Below are 18,579 nucleotides of genomic sequence, written 5' to 3'. Positions count from 1 at the left end.
CTATCTTTAATCAAATATTTGGTCAAGACTTCTAAATTTAAAATAATATTGATTCCTCTAACAATACTATTTAAATTTACCAACACCTCAAAACACCGTGAATTTTGCATGCCACGTTAGTGTGGACGTATACAAAATCAACATTTGCAAGAGGAGGGTTTTACCCATTAACTATCTTGTCAACGTAACTTTATGACAAATAAAATTATCTCAAACACCGTTAATTTTGTATGCCACGTTAGTGTGGACGATACAAAATCAATCATTTGTAAGAGGGTTTTAACCCTTTAATTTTATTATCTTGTCAACCTAGTTTTATGACAAATTAATAGTTGGTTTCATTTGGTCACACAAATAATAACAGTGACCATGGGGAGGATACTATTAGATGTGTCTAAGTGTATACCATTACTTGACACTAAGTCCATTAATAAGATTATGTCCCTTCCGTTGGGGAAGATCACACGCTCTTAATTAACTTCCTATAGTCATCCAAAAATGGAAGTCTGTTCTAGTGATCTGCAAACTAGCTCATCCGTTATGGAGGAAGGCACTCAGAGCCAACGCGCAAGCTTGTTTGCATCACTTACAAACCAGTAATGGAGACCATGGGATTTACTTAAAAATCCCTCTCCCACTTAGTTATTTATTAATGAGGAATTTTAACTATGCTAGCCTACTAAACTTGTAAACTAACATGCACACACAGCACAATATAAAAGCAATAAATAGAAAATCTAATTTTCAACTATTATGGCTTTTATCTCTAGTTGTCCTCCGTGTGTTGTCATCCCAAGCTGCTGCCATATTTGGCCACCGCCACCGGGTCTAGCTGTCACATCCATCTTGCTCCTTGTTCCGCTGCGCCTCTGGTCCTTAGAAGGTTCCACGCTTTGCAAGATTCGATCCGCGACATAAATAGAATTTTACAATTTTGATCCTATATTCCATAAAAGGAATGTACATGTATCTAGATCAAAAATAAAATCCTAATAAAACTAAATACAGCTCCTGCTGTATTTTATAATACAATCATGCACACACATATAAATGCCCTTGACATGTCCAAGGGTCCAATCACACACATAAAACTATAGGCCATAATAGTTGGATCCTGCATCCACAAAGTTAGCACATCCTACTATTATCCTGCCTAAATTATGTATGACATGTGCATAATTAAACTAATACCAAATACACAGAGGCAAAACCCTAGCTCTGATACCAATTGTTGGTTGCTACTCGGAAAGCCTAGAGGTTCCACTGTACAAAAATTTTGTACAAAGGTCTGAACCTTTTCCTGCCTACCATGTGTTCTTTTAAATTAAATTTTGGATCGCCTGCGGAACTTAACACGTTTGATCCAAAACTTAATCTATTTGTTCTTTTAGGTTTTGACTTGGATCTCCTGCGGAACTTAACACGTTCGACCCAAGTCACCTTAAGTTATTAATTCCATTAAATATTAATTTCCATAATCGGTTCCCAGTACTGACATGGCGAGGCACATGACCTTCTTGGATATGGGAGCAACCACCACCGACTAGACAAAACCTTTTATAGAAAGCTAATATTTAATTTCCTAAAATAACTTTAGGTTAACCGAAAAGAACAATCAAATCACAAGGAAAAAAAAAAACAAAATATCGAAAACAAATTCGAAACTCTAGAATCGTATGCCTCTTGTATTTAGTATTATTTCCAAAAATAACTAGTATGATGCGGAAAGAAAAATTACTAGTTATACCTTTTAGAAAAACCTCTTGATCTTCTACTGTATTCCTCTTCTAACCTCGGACGTTGTGTGGGCAACGATCTTCCGAGATGAGAACCACCAAGCACCTTCTTCTTCCTTGCAAATTTCGGCCATCAAAACTTCTTCTAGGATGAAGAGGTTCGGCCACCACCACCATGCTCCAAGGGATGCTAGAAACAAAGCTTTCTTTCTCTCCTTCTTCTTCTTCTTCTCTAAACTTGATCCGGCCACCATATGGGTCTCCACAAGAAGGATGAGGTTCGGCCATCAAAGAGAAAAAAGGAGGAGAGGGTGGCCGGCCACACCAAGGAAGAAAAAGAGAGAGGAAAAATAATAGAGTTGTTCACCATGAAGGCACCTCTACCCTCTCTTTTATAATCCTTGGCCTTAGCAAATAAGGAAATTTAAATAAAAATTTCCTTAATTCTTTTGCCATTGATAAGGAAAATTTATTTAATTAAAATAATTTTTTTCTCATCAACAATGTGGCCGGCCACTTTAAACCAAGCAAGGGAAATTTAATTCAATCAAGAATTAAAACTTTCCTAATTTGTTTCCGGAAATTTTATAAAAAATTTCTCTAATAATTTTCCCTTCATGATGGTCAATAAAAAGGAAATTTTATAAATTAAAATATTTCTTTTAAACATGTGGATAAAAAGAAAGTTATCTTTAAAAATTAAAATCTCTTCCAATCTACAAATAAGGAAAGATATCTAATCTTTTCTTAATCCTTGTAGAAGCTTTATAAAAGAGATATTTAATTTTAAACTCTCTTTTAAATCATGAACATGATTAAAAGGAAAGTTTTTACCAAAATTAAAATCAACCTTTTAATCTACAAATAAGGAAAGAGATTTAACTCTTCTCTTAATCTTTTGTAGAATCTTATAAAAGGAAAGATTTAAATTTTTAAACTCTCTTTTAAATCATGTTATCCACATGAGAAAATTTTCAAAAATAAAATTCCTTTTTATTTTAATAGGGTCGGCCACCTAAGCTTGAGTTCAAGCTAGGGCCGGCCACATGAATTCACCCATGAACCAAAACATGGCCGGCCCTAGCTTGGTCTCCAAGCTAGCTTGGCCGGCCCCCTATAGGATGGGTAAGAAGGTGGGTATAGGTGGGTATAGTACTCTATAATTAAGAGGCTACGATAGGGACCGAGAGGAGGAATTGGTTTTGGTCTCCCGATAAAATTAAGCATCCCGTGTTCGCCCCGAACACACAACTTAATTTTATCAATAATAATTCATTCCACTAGAGAATTATTATTGAACTACCGCACCAATCCCAAATTACATTTTTGGGCTCCTTCTTATTATGAGTGTGTTAGTCTCCCTGTGTTTAAGATAACAAATGTCCACTAATTAAGTAAGTTACTGACAACTCACTTAATTAATATCTAGCTCCAAGAGTAGTACCACTCAACTTCATCGTCATGTCGGACTAAGTCCACCTGCAGGGTTTAACATGACAATCCTTTTGAGCTCCTCTTGGGGACATTCTCAACCTAGTATCTCTAGGACACAGTTTCCTTCTATAATCAACAACACACACTATAAGTGATATCATTTCCCAACTTATCGGGCTTATTGATTCATCGAACTAAATCTCACCCATTGACAAATTAAAGAAATAAATATCAAATATATGTGTTTGTTATTATATTAGGATTAAGAGCACACACTTCCATAATAACTGAGGTCTTTGTTTCTTTATAAAGTCAGTATAAAAGAAACGACCTCTAATGGTCCTACTCAATACACTCTAAGTGTACTAGTGTAATTATATAGTTAAGATAAACTAATACCTAATTACACTACGACCTTCAAATGGTTTGTTCCTTTCCATCTTGGTCGTGAGCTACTGTTTATAATTTATAAGGTACTGATAACATGATCCTCTGTGTGTGACACCACACACCGTGTTATCTACAGTATAAATTAATTGAACAACTACATTTATCACAAATGTAGACATTTGACCAATATGATTCTTATTTCTAGATAAATGTTTATACCAAAAGCTAGGCTTTTAGTATACACTCTAACATTAGGAACACAAATAGTCAAGCTGAAAATGCAACGGACAAGAAGGATGATATGGGAAGCGAGTCGATGGACTTAGTGCGTCCAAGGAACGAGAAGCAGTGGAAGAGTACACCGATAAACAAGAAGGATGCTTGAGGCTCTTTCGAGGGATGAGAAGTCAGAATGGAAAACTACGGAGTTGGACTCTGGTGAGCTCAACTCTGGATAACCAGAGCATCACCCACATGAAGAAGATCAGCTTGGAGGCTGGTCTACCTTGTAGAAGGTGCCTCCAACAAGGTTGGAGGTGCTCTTGCGCCTTTGTGTGGAGGTGCCTCCAACCTTGTTGGAGGCGCCCTCAAGCTTGTAGGAGGCGCTTTCAATAGCCGTTAGGCTGCTGTTGGAAGAAAATAAAGTTTTATCTTCAACAAATAAAGCTTATCTTCTTGGAGGCTCCTTGGACCTCCTTGGAGGCGCCTCCAACCAATGAAAAGCAACGGCTAGTTCATCCCAAGAGACTATAAAAGATCCCCTAAAGTTAGGAAATAAACAACAACTTCTGTATTAACATATCTAGTCTTTTTTGAGCTATCAACGTATATAAAATACTTCTTTGCCTTCTTTGCCTTCAACGAAGAAGTTTTTAGTGATTTTTCAACATCTTGGATTAACAAACAGCTAGGTTGTAACCAAGTAAACTCTATCATTTTTACCTATTCTTTTTAAGTTATTTTCTTTAATGTTAATTGCTTATATTTGCTTAATTTAATTATGCATCCTTGCTAAGCAAAAGCAAGAGTTTTTTTTGACTCACTTGAAGGGATATTTCCCCCCCCCCCCCCCCCCCCTCCCTCTAGTCGACCTGTCGGGACCTACACTTATATCAGGCCCAAAATGGGATTTCAGCCAATTTTGATCGAAATACACTAATTAACCTAGAGAGCTCCTATTGCACCAATTTTAGGTTCTATAAATTTCTGATATCGCAAAGAGTCCAAATACGCTCTCTATTATTTATTTTGGTTCCTCTAGAAGTGTTAAAATATTATTGAAAGAATTGGTTGAAATCCCCTTAGGATCAGAGAAGTCAAAATAAATAAAGAATGACATATTTGAACTACTTGCAACCTCAAAAATCCACATGACTTGAAATGAGTGCAATCAGAGTTCTTTAGGTCAATTAGTGGATTTTGACTAAAATCAACTGAAATCTTACATTGGGCATAATATGAGTTGATATTAGACCCAATGTGGACCTGATATGAACTTATATCATGCACAATGTGGGATTTTGATCGATTCTTTCAATAACATTTTAACACATCCAAAAAAGCAGAAATAAATAATGGATAACATATTTGAACTCTTTGCAACATTAGAAATTCATATGACATAAAATAGGTGCAATCAGAGCTTTCTAGGTCAATTAATATATTTTGATCGAAACTCACTAATTGACTTCGAGATCTTCAATTGCACCCATTTCAGGTCCTGTGAATTTCTGAGGTTGCAAGAAGTTCAAATATGTTAACCATTATTTATTTCGATTTCTCTAGAAGTGTTAAAATGTTATTGAAAGAATCGACCAAAATCTCACATTTGGCCTGATATAAACTCATATTAGTCCCAATGTGAGATTTTAGCCGATTTTGGTCGAAATCTACTAATTGATTTAGAGGACTTCGATTATACCCATTTCAAGTCTTGTGAATTTCTAAGGTTGCAAAGAGTTCAAATATGTCATCTATTGTTATTTTGGCTTCTCTGATCCAACGTGAGATATCGGTCGATTCTTTCAATAGCATTTTTAATATTTTCAAATAAGCTGAAATAAACAATGGAGGACATATTTGGACTTCTTGCAACCTCAGAAATCCACAGGACTTGAAATAGATGCAATCGGAGCTCTTTATATCAATTAGTGTATTTCGACCAAAATCGACTAAAATCCCAAGTTAGGCCTAATATGAGTTCATATCAGGCCCGATGTGGGCATAATATGAACTCACATTAGGCCCAATGTGAGATTTCGACTGATTCTTTCAATATCATTTTAACATCTCCGGAGAAGTGGAAATAAACAATGGATAACATATTTGAACTCCTTGCAACCTCAGAAATCCACAGGACCTGAAATGGATACAATCAAAGATCTTTAGATTAATCAATGAGTTTTGATTAAAATCCATTGATTGATTTAGAAAGCTTTGATTGCACTTATTTTAGGTCCTATGGATTTCTAAGATTACAAAGAGTTCAAATATACTATCCATTGTTTATTTTGATTTCTCTGGAGGTGTTGAAATGTTATTGAAATAATTAGCTAAAATCCCATATTGAACCTAATATGAGTTCATATCAAGCCCACATTCGGCCTGATATGAACTCATATCTGGTCCAATGTGGAATTTTAGCTGATTTCAATTGAAATACACTAATTGACCTAGATAGCTCTGATTGTATCCATTTCAGATCATGTGGATTTCTAAAGTTGCAAGGAGTCCAAATATGTCCTCCATTGTTTATTTTGACTTTTCTGGAGGAGTTAAAATATTATTGAAAGAATCAGATGAAATCCCACATTAGACTAGAGAAGCCAAAATATACAATAGTGAGCAAATTGGACTCTTTGTAACCTCAGAAATTCACAAGACTTGAAATGGGTGCAATTGGTGCTCTCTAGGTCAATAAATAGATTTCAATCGATTCTTTCAATAACATTTTAATACTTTTGAAGAAGTTGAAATAAACAATGGATAATATATTAGAACTTCTTGTAACCTCAGAAATTCATAGGACCTGAAATTGGTGCAATGGATCTCTCTAGATCAATCAATGAGTTTCTGGAGAAGCCAAAATAAACAATATATAGGATATTTGAACTACTTACAATTTTAAAAATCTAAAGAACATGAAATGGGTGCAATCAAAGCTCTCTAAGTCAATTAGTGGAAACCCACATATTGACTTAGAAAGCTTCAATTGCACCCATTTTAGGTCCTATTGATTTCTAAAGTTACAAGAAGTTTAAATATGTTATCTATTATTTATTTCGACTTATCCAAATGTATTAAAATATTATTGAAAGAATCAGTCGAAATCCCACATTAGGCTAGATATGAGTCCATATCAGACTCAACGTATCAGGCCACGTTAGGCTTGATATAAACTCATATCAAGCCCAACATGGGATTTCAGCCGATTTTAGTCGAAATCTACTAATTGATTTAGAAAGCTCCAATTGCACATATTTTAGGTCTTGTGGATTCTAAGGTTGCAAAGAGTCCAAATATACTCTCTATTGTTTATTTAGGTTTCTTTAGTCCAACGTGGGATTTCAGCCGATTCTTTCAATAATATTTTAACACTTCCTGAGAAATTGAAATAAACAATGGGGGGCATATTCTCTTAGTCAATTAGTGTATTTTGACCGAAATTGGCTGAAATCCCACATTTGGGCCTGGTTTGAGTATAATTATGTCCAATGGAAGATTTTGGTCGATTTTTTCAATAACATTTTGATGGATCGAAATGAAGCGAAGAAGGGGGGGTGAATATCACTCGTTAAAAACTTTTCTTTTCATATCAAATCATAAGACAAATATCAAAGTAAGACAGCGAAAAATAAGATAGCAAAAGAAAGAAGGTAACTCAGGTGATTATTTGGTTCAGAGTCTATGTCGACTCCTACTCCAAGACCCGTGATCCTTGATTGCATTATTGGATAATTTACTATAGTTCTTTTTCCTGAAATCTTTAGAAAGAAGCAATTCGTGCAATGTAACTAGAAGATAGTAACACACTACTATCTTCTTGAAATTAAAGTAACACAAGCTAATAAAAATTATACCGACAAAGAATAAGAAGTGAAGCTTGTTGACAATCCTCAATGTAGCAGCTTGCACATGAAGATGATACGCAGAATATCAGAAGAATGAACAGAGACTGATTTGGAATAGATTGAAGAGTTGTCTTGGCTCGGACCTCGAGCACCCCTTATATAAATCTCGTTCGATCGATTGAAAAGTCGTTTGGTCTACTGATCCTTTCAGTCGACTGATCCTCCTATCGGTCGACTGAACCCCATGCTTTCCTTTTTTGCTGAGATCCGATCTTCGCACATTTATGAGCATTAATTGATTGATCGATCGATCGATCACCTTGTTTGGTCGACTGAACAAAGCAGTTTCCCTGTTCGCCAATATTTAAAATTAATTCGCCATTAATGCTTTTATTGTTCGGTCGACCGATCGCCTGACTTCCATGTTTGCATTGACCCGATCTGATCTCTGTTATATATCAATTTGGTTCGATCGACCGATCCATAAGTTTGATTGACCGATCAGAACAGTTCCTATAAAACGGAGTTAAACATATATTTCTGCAAAATAAAGTTAGCATAGTGATAATATATGATGCATGAGTAGTAATTGATAGTAAAACTATCTTGATCTCAACTTGAAAACTTTCTCAGTTTCTTCAGTTGGATCAACGACCTAGGATTTGTCTCTTCCCGGAACATGACCTCCATATTGCTCCACTCCAGTTTCTTACCTTAACTTACCTGCCAAATATTTAGTCCTCCAGATCTGTTTGGATTTTCTCTGCTCAGTGTCTGATCACCTGATCTACTAAGACTTTTCCTACAATACTAAATGGCCAACAACAATAATAGTAATGCAAAATACTATGGTAAAAACTAAACTTAGATTTACTCAAATCCACATCAAAATCTAGAGTTACCTCCCTCTAGGGTTTTTTTCACCTGCCTTCACTCACCAAGACTTGGCATTGGATCGACCCACCAGAGATTTGATATTGGGTCCTCCAGACCTATCAAATCCTTCTACTTGGCTTCCATGATCTATCGAGATTTCCCTTACCTAGCTGCAACTAAAACTTCCCTTGCCTAATTGCAACTAGAACTTCCCTTGCCTAACCGCAGCTCGGACTAGTCACTCGATTGACTTTTCAACCTTGCCTAGTTGCGACTAGGACTTCCCTTAATTAAGTTCTATTAAACATATTGGTCGGACATTAAAACCTTGGAGATTGATTTTACCAACACATTTTAATACCTTGGAGAAGTCAAAATAAATAATGGATAACATATTTGAACTCCTTACAATCTTAGAAATTCTTAGGAGTTGAAATGGATGCAATCAAAACTCTCTAAGTCAATAAGTGAGTTTCAATCTCATTTCAGGTCTTGTGAATTTCTTAAGTTGTAAGAAGTTCAAATATGTCATCCATTATTATTTTCGGTCTTCCATGGTAGTGATGTTATGAAAAAATGAATTCGAGTCGAATAAATCAATAGGTGGGAGAGAGAGATTTGCTTTCCACGAGTGGAGAGAAAGGGAGGAAGTGCAAAGAGAAGGAAAGAGATGTTGAAGTTACATGCGGTTGGCAGGAGGAGTAGAATGAAAAGACCAAACAAATTAGTGCCTTTCATAATTATCAAAGTATGGTATACCTTTTGATTAATTCAGAAAGCTGGGTATGTTTTTAGCAAATTATCATTTTTTTTCTTCCCCTCTTCCTTCCGCAAGCTTCCGTGGGATTCATTTCTCTCCTTTCTTTTCATTTCTCTTCCTTCGTTCGAAAGATTTGTTTTCCCCTAGTATTTCTTTACATCCTCGATCTGCACCTTGAAGGAAACAAAGCCTTAATATCCTAATCAACTTGGCTATACCAACTTAATCTTTTTATATTAATTATTTAATAACTAATTAATAGTTTTTTTTACTATATCATTATTTTTAATAGTAGAAAAAAATAAAAAAGTAAAAATTTTTTTTTTTTAATATGTAATAGTGTGTTTATACTCGTTTAATTTGAAAAGAGTAAAAATAGTTCTAACCATTAAAGATCGGATGACAATTTTGGATACTCTTATAAAATTTATAAGGGATGCGTAAATAATTTAAGTGTAAACTTTTCTTTATATTTTTTTATAAATTTATATTTTTTAAATATTTTTTAAAATAATAATAATATTGAATTATGGTGAACCGTTAATTGAATCGTGAATCAACAATTTTGAATCATGAGTCATAATTATCTTAGATGGTTAAAATTAAGGTTAATGCCGATTTGTCATCAAAAATTGATGAATAGATGATTTTAAATCGTAGTCCAAACTCAGGTATACAATTATCCATAAAAGAAAGTGATTTTAAAATTTTAAAATCATTAATATATGTTATCTAGTGTTTTTTTTAACTCTAATAACTTTACCTTATAATCATTAACAATATTATTATTCATATGAAAATTAATAATTTAGGGTAAACTACTAAGAGATAAAAGAAAATTTTGAAAATTTTCAAAACATGCACATTCTTTTATGCTTTAAAACGGACTATTTCAATTTTTAAAGGTTAAAATTTTATTGCTTTAACATTTTTAAATTGAAATAAATTATTTTACAAACTAACAATTTATTGTTATTAAACTGTCTGGACCATCAGTAGTTGATGAATTTTAAAAAGTTTTTGGGGCAGGTGAGAATTCTCATATTAGTGTCCTTCAGCATGTTCGCACTCTCCGCAGTGTCGAGTTCCTATACGTCGATCCGCAGATTCGCGCTGCGTTGGAAAGAAATGGACGCATAATACAGAGTTCACCTTTTCTTTGAGCCTCTGAACTATCGCCACGTGTCATTGCTGCTTCCAACCATCAAATTCTGCGACCAACCAAAACCTCATTAATTTTGTGGCCGCGCACCGCCACATCCAAAGCCCGCGACGATTCCGACAGCCACCGCCACCGAAACCACCGCCGCCGCCGCAGCCACCTTCAACCACCGCCACATCCAAAGTCTACGCCTTCTTCATTCCCTTTTATGGTCTCTGGTCACCCCGGCGCGGCCGAAGGAGGAGGCAGCGGAAGAGAAGTAGCGTCGTCGTCGTCGGCCGTCTTCTTCCCGCCCGACCTACCTGGGCGTGCATTCATGGCCCTCCCCGGAACCTCCCCAGCCTCCGAGGAGGACCACAGCAAGAAGATCCGAAAGCCCTACACCATCACCAAATCCCGCGAGAGCTGGACCGAGCAGGAGCACGACAAGTTCCTCGAAGCCCTCCAGCTGTAAGAAAAAAGACCTTGCTTTCGAATGGATCGCCTCTTGGTCTTGCGCTAGCCTGTGGTTTTGGCTCGGAAAGGATGATGTTTTTTCTCAGGATTGGGGCTAAATTTTGTTGCTTTATATTTCTGCAAATCGGATCTGGTGCTTCTTAAGGATGTAGTCAGTAGTTACCCTATCGAAAATTAGTATCTTCGGGTGGCTTATTGAAATTTATGAAACCTTACCTGAAATAAAGAGTCGGGTGGGATTTTCGTTATTTCTGTTATAGCTTCTCGTGGCTTTGACTGCTCTCTAGTCTTTACAAACGTCTAAGCCTGACAGAGTTTCATGTGGGAGTTGTAGTAAATTATGATATATCTTCAATCAATCATTCAAATTTCCATATTGTTCAAAGGATCTTCATGTACTCAGTTAAGATTGACAGCTAATCCTTGGTTTGTGCGTCTATAAAGCTCTTGTCTTCCATTGTTTGTATGCCATTTTTCATTTACTTAAAGTTGGAATCATTGTTATTACTAAACCTCTACTTCCAAACATAATCGTAGTGATTCCTTTTCCCTGTTCTAATTTTGAAACTACTCATAGTGGAGTGAGAGATTACGCAAGCTCAAGCAGGGAGCACTTCGATATATAGAATAATGAATGATATAGTAACGGATTGCATTTTGATGTTGAGCTGATATTTAAGCTAGTGGATGCTTCATTTTCTATGATACTGTTGAACTAATGTACGCTGGTCAGAACATGTGAACTTTTGTAACTGATGAGTTGTAACAATACTACCATACCAGGGAATAGTAGACATATTCTGGTGTGCAATATCAGAACAATGTTACTGAAGTTAAGCTCAATGTTCACTGATGAAATTTGAATCATTCTTATTTCTAGAGGGATCCAGGAGCTAACGCTCATAATACGTAGTTACTAATCCACAACAACAACCAACTCTTATCCCACTAGGTGGGGTCAGTTGCATAGTTACTAATCATAATTCTGAAATAGTATCTTTGTGACCTTTCAAATATCATTTGACTGAGCATCAACCATACTCAAGAGGTTCTTCTTAAGCAAAATTACAAATATATTAGTTTTTCCCTTCTGCATTAGCGTGGATAATTCCCATGTGCCATGGTCTCTTGTCTAAAGTGTGTACTTTGTTGGGCCTTATGTAATTCCTTGCATCCCTAGTATATATAGGAGTGGTATGCCATTTTCTTAATTTTAAACTATTTATGTATGATACTTTGATGTATTGACAGGCTTTAGTACTATAATAATCTTTTGGATTTTCAGTTTTGATCGAGACTGGAAGAAGATCGAAGCCTTTGTTGGCACAAAGACAGTTATCCAGGTAACATAGAGACATCATATTGATAAATTTATGCAAATGGTAAGAAAAGACATCAAAGGATAAAACAGATGCACAACATTAACATACTCCTCTATCCTATAAACTTCTTTCTATCGATACAATATACCAGATGTCATTGAAGAATTAATTTTCATTATATTGAAAAGCTAGATTTTGGGGTCTAGTTTGTTGGTTCTGTGATTGATTTTGTCTCTTATTTTATCCTTGTCTCAAGGTTTCCATTGTTACTTCTCTTTGCTTTTTATCGAGTTTAGTTTATTCAGTATGATCCAATGAGTAGGCACTTAATTTGAGGTTTTACTAACTCATTTTACGATGCAAAGAAGTGGGAATCCATTATTCCTGTTAAACTTAAATGCCAGGAACACTTACCACATGTTTTCAATGAAGCTAATTAAAACAATCTTCATTTTCCTCTTGGAGTATGAAAACCTTTGCCCACACATACACACAAAAAAAAGGAAAAAAAAAGTGCTAATTGGTTGTATGCATTCTCATTATTTTCACCCATTATTAAGTCCAGATTAAAAGGAGACTCTGTAGGTTTCCAGGTAACTATTTACCTGATATGAAATTTCTATTTCATCCAAGTCAGGTTAATGGCTGCTTTCAAGCAAGATAGTTGTACTCTAAACGATAATGGTTGTTTCCTTCTTGTATCAATTGTTGTTTGGTCAACAACTATTGTTATACTTATGGTGTATTTGTCTTGGAAAAGAAACATTTTTATGAATTTTTTTTTGGGTCTTGCTATTTTTTGCTTTCTCATGCATACATTTGTTACAGTATGTTAAGAAGTAGCAATTTTAAGAAATCACACTACTTGCCTTCTCGACATGTGATATATTACTTTGTGATTTGAATTGTTTGATTGGGAGAGAATTACTGAAAGTCTAGTTTTCTTTATTCTAATCTACTTTTGGCTTTGGTATTTATGAGTTCAATGTAAAACAAGGAGAATTTTTTAAGGTTATAAAGTTGGGTACTCAACATGACAAGACCTCATTTAAACTTGTTCACTAAGTAAAACAATGAAAAACAAATGATCTTCAATAAGATAAATGAACCCTTGAACACTTGTGATCTCGGTTTGTTGATGTACATGAACAATGCTGTGAACCATTCAAGAACGTGCAGTGAATGTAAATTTCAATTATTGATTTTATTATTAACTAACTGCAAGGATAATATCATCTTTTGAAGGGGAGTCTTCGCGCAACGGTAAAGTTACTACCGTGTGACCTAGAGGTTACGAGTTTGGGTCTCAGAAATAGTCTCTTGTAAAGCAGGATAAGGTTCCGTACAATAAACCCTTCCCTAGGATCCTACATTAGCGGAAGCATCGTGCACTGAGCTGCCCTTTTTTAAGGATAATATCATCTTTTGTTGAGCTTGGTTTGAGCTCAATAAGCTTTTATAAAATAAAGTTGAAAACAAAATTTTGAGATTGATATTATTGAGCTCGGTTCAAGCTACCATTTACTTTTCTAGTGAACAAGCTTTGACATTATCAAGTTTAGTTTGGCTTGGCTTGGCTCTTTTACACCTGAGAAATCTTATCTTGAATGAGTTTGATGTTCATGGCCAATGCTTTTGACTTGTAAAATGCATCTTGCAGCAACACAAAGTTATGTGATGTCTTAATAAAATGTTTATCATATCAATTCTACTATTAGAATAATCTTGTAGTTCCTCATTTAAAGGGCTCCCTGAGTAACCACGTTATGGCAGCATTTCTGAAATACTTCAGATGCATTGTATTGCCCGAATCCAGAATTTTAAGGGGTTTTAATGCAGATAAGGAGCCATGCACAAAAGTACTTTCTGAAGGCTCAGAAGAATGGTACAAATGAACATGTTCCTCCACCTAGACCCAAGCGGAAAGCAGCTCACCCATATCCACAGAAAGCCCCTAAAAATGGTCAGACTTGTTCATTTGAATTCTCAGTTTCATGTTGTAGTCCAACTAACATATTTTCTGGAATTGCAGCTCAACAGACACCTTTGGGCAGTGTTCCTCTGCAAGTTGCTTGTTTACTTGAACCAGGTTATGCTCTTGCAATGGATACATCTTCCACTCCTAAGAAATCTACCACGAGTGTTCCAATGCTGCCTAAGGTTCAAATTTCCATGCTACCAGCTAGCGGATCTCATTCCACAACAGGTTCGATATTCTATCTTTAGTAGTTTGATCATTCTTTTTTCACCTATTAAGTTGTTAGCTTTGCAGATGATATAGGACCTGCTGGGATTTCAGCTGCAAATAATTGTTCTAGTGGCACAATCAGTCCTACATCCTGGCCAAATTCCGAAACAGCTGATCAAGAAAATCATGCCACAGCTCTTCATGGTGAGCTCTTATTTCTGCCACAGCATAATCTAGGTAGCTGGCCTCTTTTCTGATTCATCAAAATAGTCACAACTGCATGTTGATGCAAACAGAAAATAGAAAGACTTTGGGGAAGTTTGAGAAATACCATTCACCTTTATGGAGGTGAATTGTCCATGTGAAATATGCAAAGTAATTGCCACAAAACCAATAAGCCATGAGTTCCAATTATTTGGGTTCAGTTAAGTTCATGAGCTTGCTGCTGAAATTGATGCTCATGATTTCATAACATAGTTTTTTTTTTTTTTTTGGTTTTTAATTTTTTATGGTTTAACACAATCCTCCACCTTTTTATCCTGGCTTGGAACAAGCATTGGTAGTGTTATTGTAATACAGCAATTGGTTTCTGAAAACTATTAGTAATTTATCATTATTATTAATTTTATGCATGCCAACCTTTCCCATTCTCTTGATTGCTTCATCATATTCAATTTGTTGCTTCATACAGTTATGCCAGATTTCGCTCAGGTATACTGCTTTCTCGGAAGTGTCTTTGACCCTAGCAGTACTGGTCATTTGGAAAAACTGAAGGAGATGGATCCCATTGATGTCGAAACAGTATGCTATCTTCCAAAAGCGAGCTTATTATTCTTCTTGTGCATCTTGTGTAAAGCTTAATGATTAATTTCACTAACAAGGAAATTATATTCTTATTTAATCTGCAGTGATTATCAATCTAAATATCTTGTTTAGCCTTTATTTCATAATCATTTTTTTAATCTGAATATAGTTATTGCTGAACAATTTTTTATTTGGTTTTTACTTCTCACCATCTGCCACTATTTTGTGCTTGTATAGCATAATTATTAATTACTTTTAGAATCTCTAAACAATAATTTATATGGATACAATCAAGATAAGGGGATATAGTCTTGTACAAAGTTAAATGGAGGAATAAAATCCATCTATCCTACTAAGAGTTGAGACTAAAACGGTATGACATACAATCAAAACATAAAATCAATTGTATTTGAGAATAACTTTGGCATGTAATTTACCCCCCACTACAATTAAACTACATGCAATTTATGTCTTTTTACTTTCCTACAACGAAATTTCTCTCCCATTATAATTTAACTACATGCAGTTTATATGTTTGCCTTGTGCTTCTTAGTTTTTGCCTAGAAAGAAATAACAGTGTCTACCATGAATGTGCATTGTGCAGGTGTCGCTTTTGATGAGGAACCTAGCCATCAATTTGATTAGCCCCGACTTTGAAACCCATGTGAGTGTTATCTAACCTTGCACAGTCCAAGGCCGTTTTGAAGTTTCTTCATCCATCACAATTCGGCCATTTAGCGTTTCCATCAACTTATTGGCTATTCTACATACTAGCTCTTCAATTTATTGTCTGCATGCTAGTTTTAGCTGTTAATGGCCAATTGATCCACAGGAATGACTCTTACCATCAATCGCACGTTTCATTTTCTTCTCACGGCCAACTTTAACTTAAATGAGTTTACTTACACTCAGATAAGGTTACTCTCATCTTACAACGGTGGTGCAGAGGATGTAAAACCTGGCACTGGAAGCAACATGCTCAAAGCTGGCGCTGCTCCATTTATGTAAGTTCTTCAGTTGCACTAGTAAAAAATTACCTAATCTTCCACTGCCTTTCAGGACATTCACTAACTACGCATTCCAGGGTTAAAGGTGAATGATAAACGCCTCCGATTGGGATCATCAGACTTTTCAACGTCTCAAAGGTCAGAACAGTCGTTAGATAATATATTGTCTTCATGGAAAATCAAAGCCTTGGTATCCAAACACACGAGCAGTACGATTTGCTCAAATCGTGTTGGATCTTGTACAGTAGGTAATAATAGATCCCACTTATGTGGATTGGCTCCATTTGTTTTTGTGTATATATCAACAGTTTTGAGATGCTTGTGAGGTCACGATGTTTGCTTGGCTTGTGAAATCTCCTCTGTTCCTGATTTTCTACCTTGTAATATGTGACCCTAACAATATTTATATAATAAGATGCTATTGTTAAATGCAATACAAATTATTATTCTGGATTATGGTTTCATCTGACATTTTATATCTATCATTTTATCAGCTTCCATGTTAGATGTAATTTACGTAGGGTGTTTCTTTTTGTTTAGGGAAATTTTACGAGGCCATATGATATTATATATTATTTCCCTTATTTTATTCTCTTTTAGATATTACCTAATTATTAAACATTTCTTGTTTATATTAAAAAAAACATCTAGCGCACAATTCCCCATCAGATAAAGGATGATTTATTTATTTATTTTTTTTTTTTTTGATAAAGGAGAATCTAGACATGATAATCCAAAACCAGAGGCAATCCAAAACATATATGAGTAGGACAAAAGTACAGTCTTAAATTGACGAAATCCACTTGATAAAGATGACCAACTGAGTCGCTCTCACCAATTATCGGATGGCAGTGAGAAAAAAACAGAGTAAGTTTCAAATTTTCTAGAAATTCAATTGGAACAGTTGAAGTGAAGAAGCTTTATTGCTTTCTTATCCAAACACAGAGAGATATATTTTGCATTGTTCTGTTTCAGTTTCTATCTCTAGATCTAATTACTCGTATACTGCACATGCACTGTCATTTATTTACCGATTAGACACAGATTTTTGGAATATAATTACATCCACGGCGATTGGAGCGATTCAAACTTCGCCATGGCGTCCTGCTCCTGCTCCGACGGTGGCCAGAAACCGAAGCATTCATCGCCCAACAGCGGCACGTCGTGGAAAGCCTCGAGCCCGAAGTCCTCCGGCTTCGGCAGACTGGACACGTAGTCCTCGAAGTCGTCGAGCCGTAAGCTTGCGCCGTATAAAATGTCAGCGGCGATCATCGGCGTTGTTGATTCGGCGGAGACGCATACTTGGGATGAATCGTCGGTGGTGGTGGTTGAGAAATTTGACAAGTTTGAGGTGGAGGAGGAGGAGAGGTTGGGTGGGGAGGGGGAGGAGGAGAGGTTGAGGCGGGCACAGTCGCCGTAGAGGGAGCGGGCAGCGGTGTCGTAGGCGCGGGCGGCATCGAGGGAGGTGGGGAAGGTGCCGAGCCAGAGGCGGGCCCCGCGGTTGGGCTCGCGGATCTCGGCGACCCACTTGCCCCAGGTGCGCTGGCGGACGCCGCGGAAGGCGCACGCCTGGTTCTCCGGACCGCCCTTCCCCTTCATGCACCCCTTCCGCGACCGCCGCAGCGGGCACCGCTTCTTCGCTGACGACCGCTGCTGCTCCATCTCCACCGTCGACATTGTGATGGCGACGCGGTGGTGGTTGTGATGATAGTGGAGACTGGATGATATAGGCGGAGGAGAGGGTGGTGGGGAGGACACGAGGTTGGCGGCGACGGCCACCTGGGCAAGGAGGTGGGCTCCTCGAGTCGTCGGATGAGTCCTCCGAAACGGCAGGAGATGACACGAAGGTTTAGCGAATGGGTGAGGTAGGCAGTGACGTCAACCCTGAGCTGGATAAGTACGGACCAGAGTTAGACCGTTCACACGCACAAACCTGATACTTAGTTGGCCTTATAAATCCTGAACTGTGTCATAATTCAGACTGCTTAACAATTATATCCCTTTATATATTATAACCAAATAAAACATCAAAAACACGGTACGCCTACAGAGTTGATAACAATAAAATCTTGTACAAAATTGCACCTTACGAACTCATTTTGATGATGATGAAAGTTCACAGCGATAAATAAGACATCATTCTCTCTGACAATGATGTACAACCATGTATATGAAAATATGTAGATAAAACGCTTAAGTGAATGACATCGTCGTAATGAGCTTTGGGCAATTGTCGGGCATTCCCATCCTGCAGCAAGCTCCGCATCTAGTTGAGTGTGAGGGGCAGGTCCCATCATTTCCTTCACCCTTGAGGAGGATTCACAAGACACAAATCAGAGAACGGTATTTCAACATCAAAACGCAAAGCAAATCG

The 18,579-nt window shown here is 36.6% G+C and overlaps 2 protein-coding genes across 4 annotated transcripts; one reads left to right on the top strand and one right to left on the bottom strand.

The window, feature by feature from the left end:
* Positions 1 to 10,433: 10,433 nt before the first annotated feature.
* Positions 10,434 to 16,645, top strand: LOC122051593 (protein REVEILLE 6-like). Of its 3 annotated transcripts, none has more exons than XM_042612790.1 (9): positions 10,434 to 10,878; positions 12,170 to 12,227; positions 14,046 to 14,169; positions 14,239 to 14,412; positions 14,479 to 14,598; positions 15,086 to 15,195; positions 15,803 to 15,862; positions 16,111 to 16,202; positions 16,283 to 16,645. In XM_042612790.1, the coding sequence occupies exons 1-9, from the start codon at positions 10,637 to 10,639 to the stop codon at positions 16,296 to 16,298; spliced, it is 996 nt and encodes a 331-aa protein (XP_042468724.1). In that variant the 5' UTR covers positions 10,434 to 10,636; the 3' UTR covers positions 16,299 to 16,645. The 3 variants fall into 3 exon arrangements, with proteins under 3 accessions (XP_042468724.1, XP_042468722.1, XP_042468723.1); XM_042612788.1 differs by having other exon boundaries at positions 10,481 to 10,878; positions 14,488 to 14,598; XM_042612789.1 differs by having other exon boundaries at positions 10,481 to 10,878; positions 16,145 to 16,202.
* A 464-nt stretch (positions 16,646 to 17,109) lies between these two features.
* On the bottom strand, positions 17,110 to 17,889 carry LOC122053631 (dehydration-responsive element-binding protein 2C-like). The gene has a single exon (XM_042615643.1). The coding sequence runs from the start codon at positions 17,880 to 17,882 to the stop codon at positions 17,265 to 17,267; it is 618 nt and encodes a 205-aa protein (XP_042471577.1). The 5' UTR covers positions 17,883 to 17,889; the 3' UTR covers positions 17,110 to 17,264.
* Positions 17,890 to 18,579: the final 690 nt, after the last annotated feature.

Source organism: Zingiber officinale, chromosome 3A, assembly GCF_018446385.1.
Source record: "Zingiber officinale cultivar Zhangliang chromosome 3A, Zo_v1.1, whole genome shotgun sequence".
In the NCBI taxonomy this organism is placed as follows: domain Eukaryota; kingdom Viridiplantae; phylum Streptophyta; class Magnoliopsida; order Zingiberales; family Zingiberaceae; genus Zingiber; species Zingiber officinale.
Note: the sequence above shows the minus strand (reverse complement) of the source record. Positions and strands in the feature narration are given on the sequence as shown.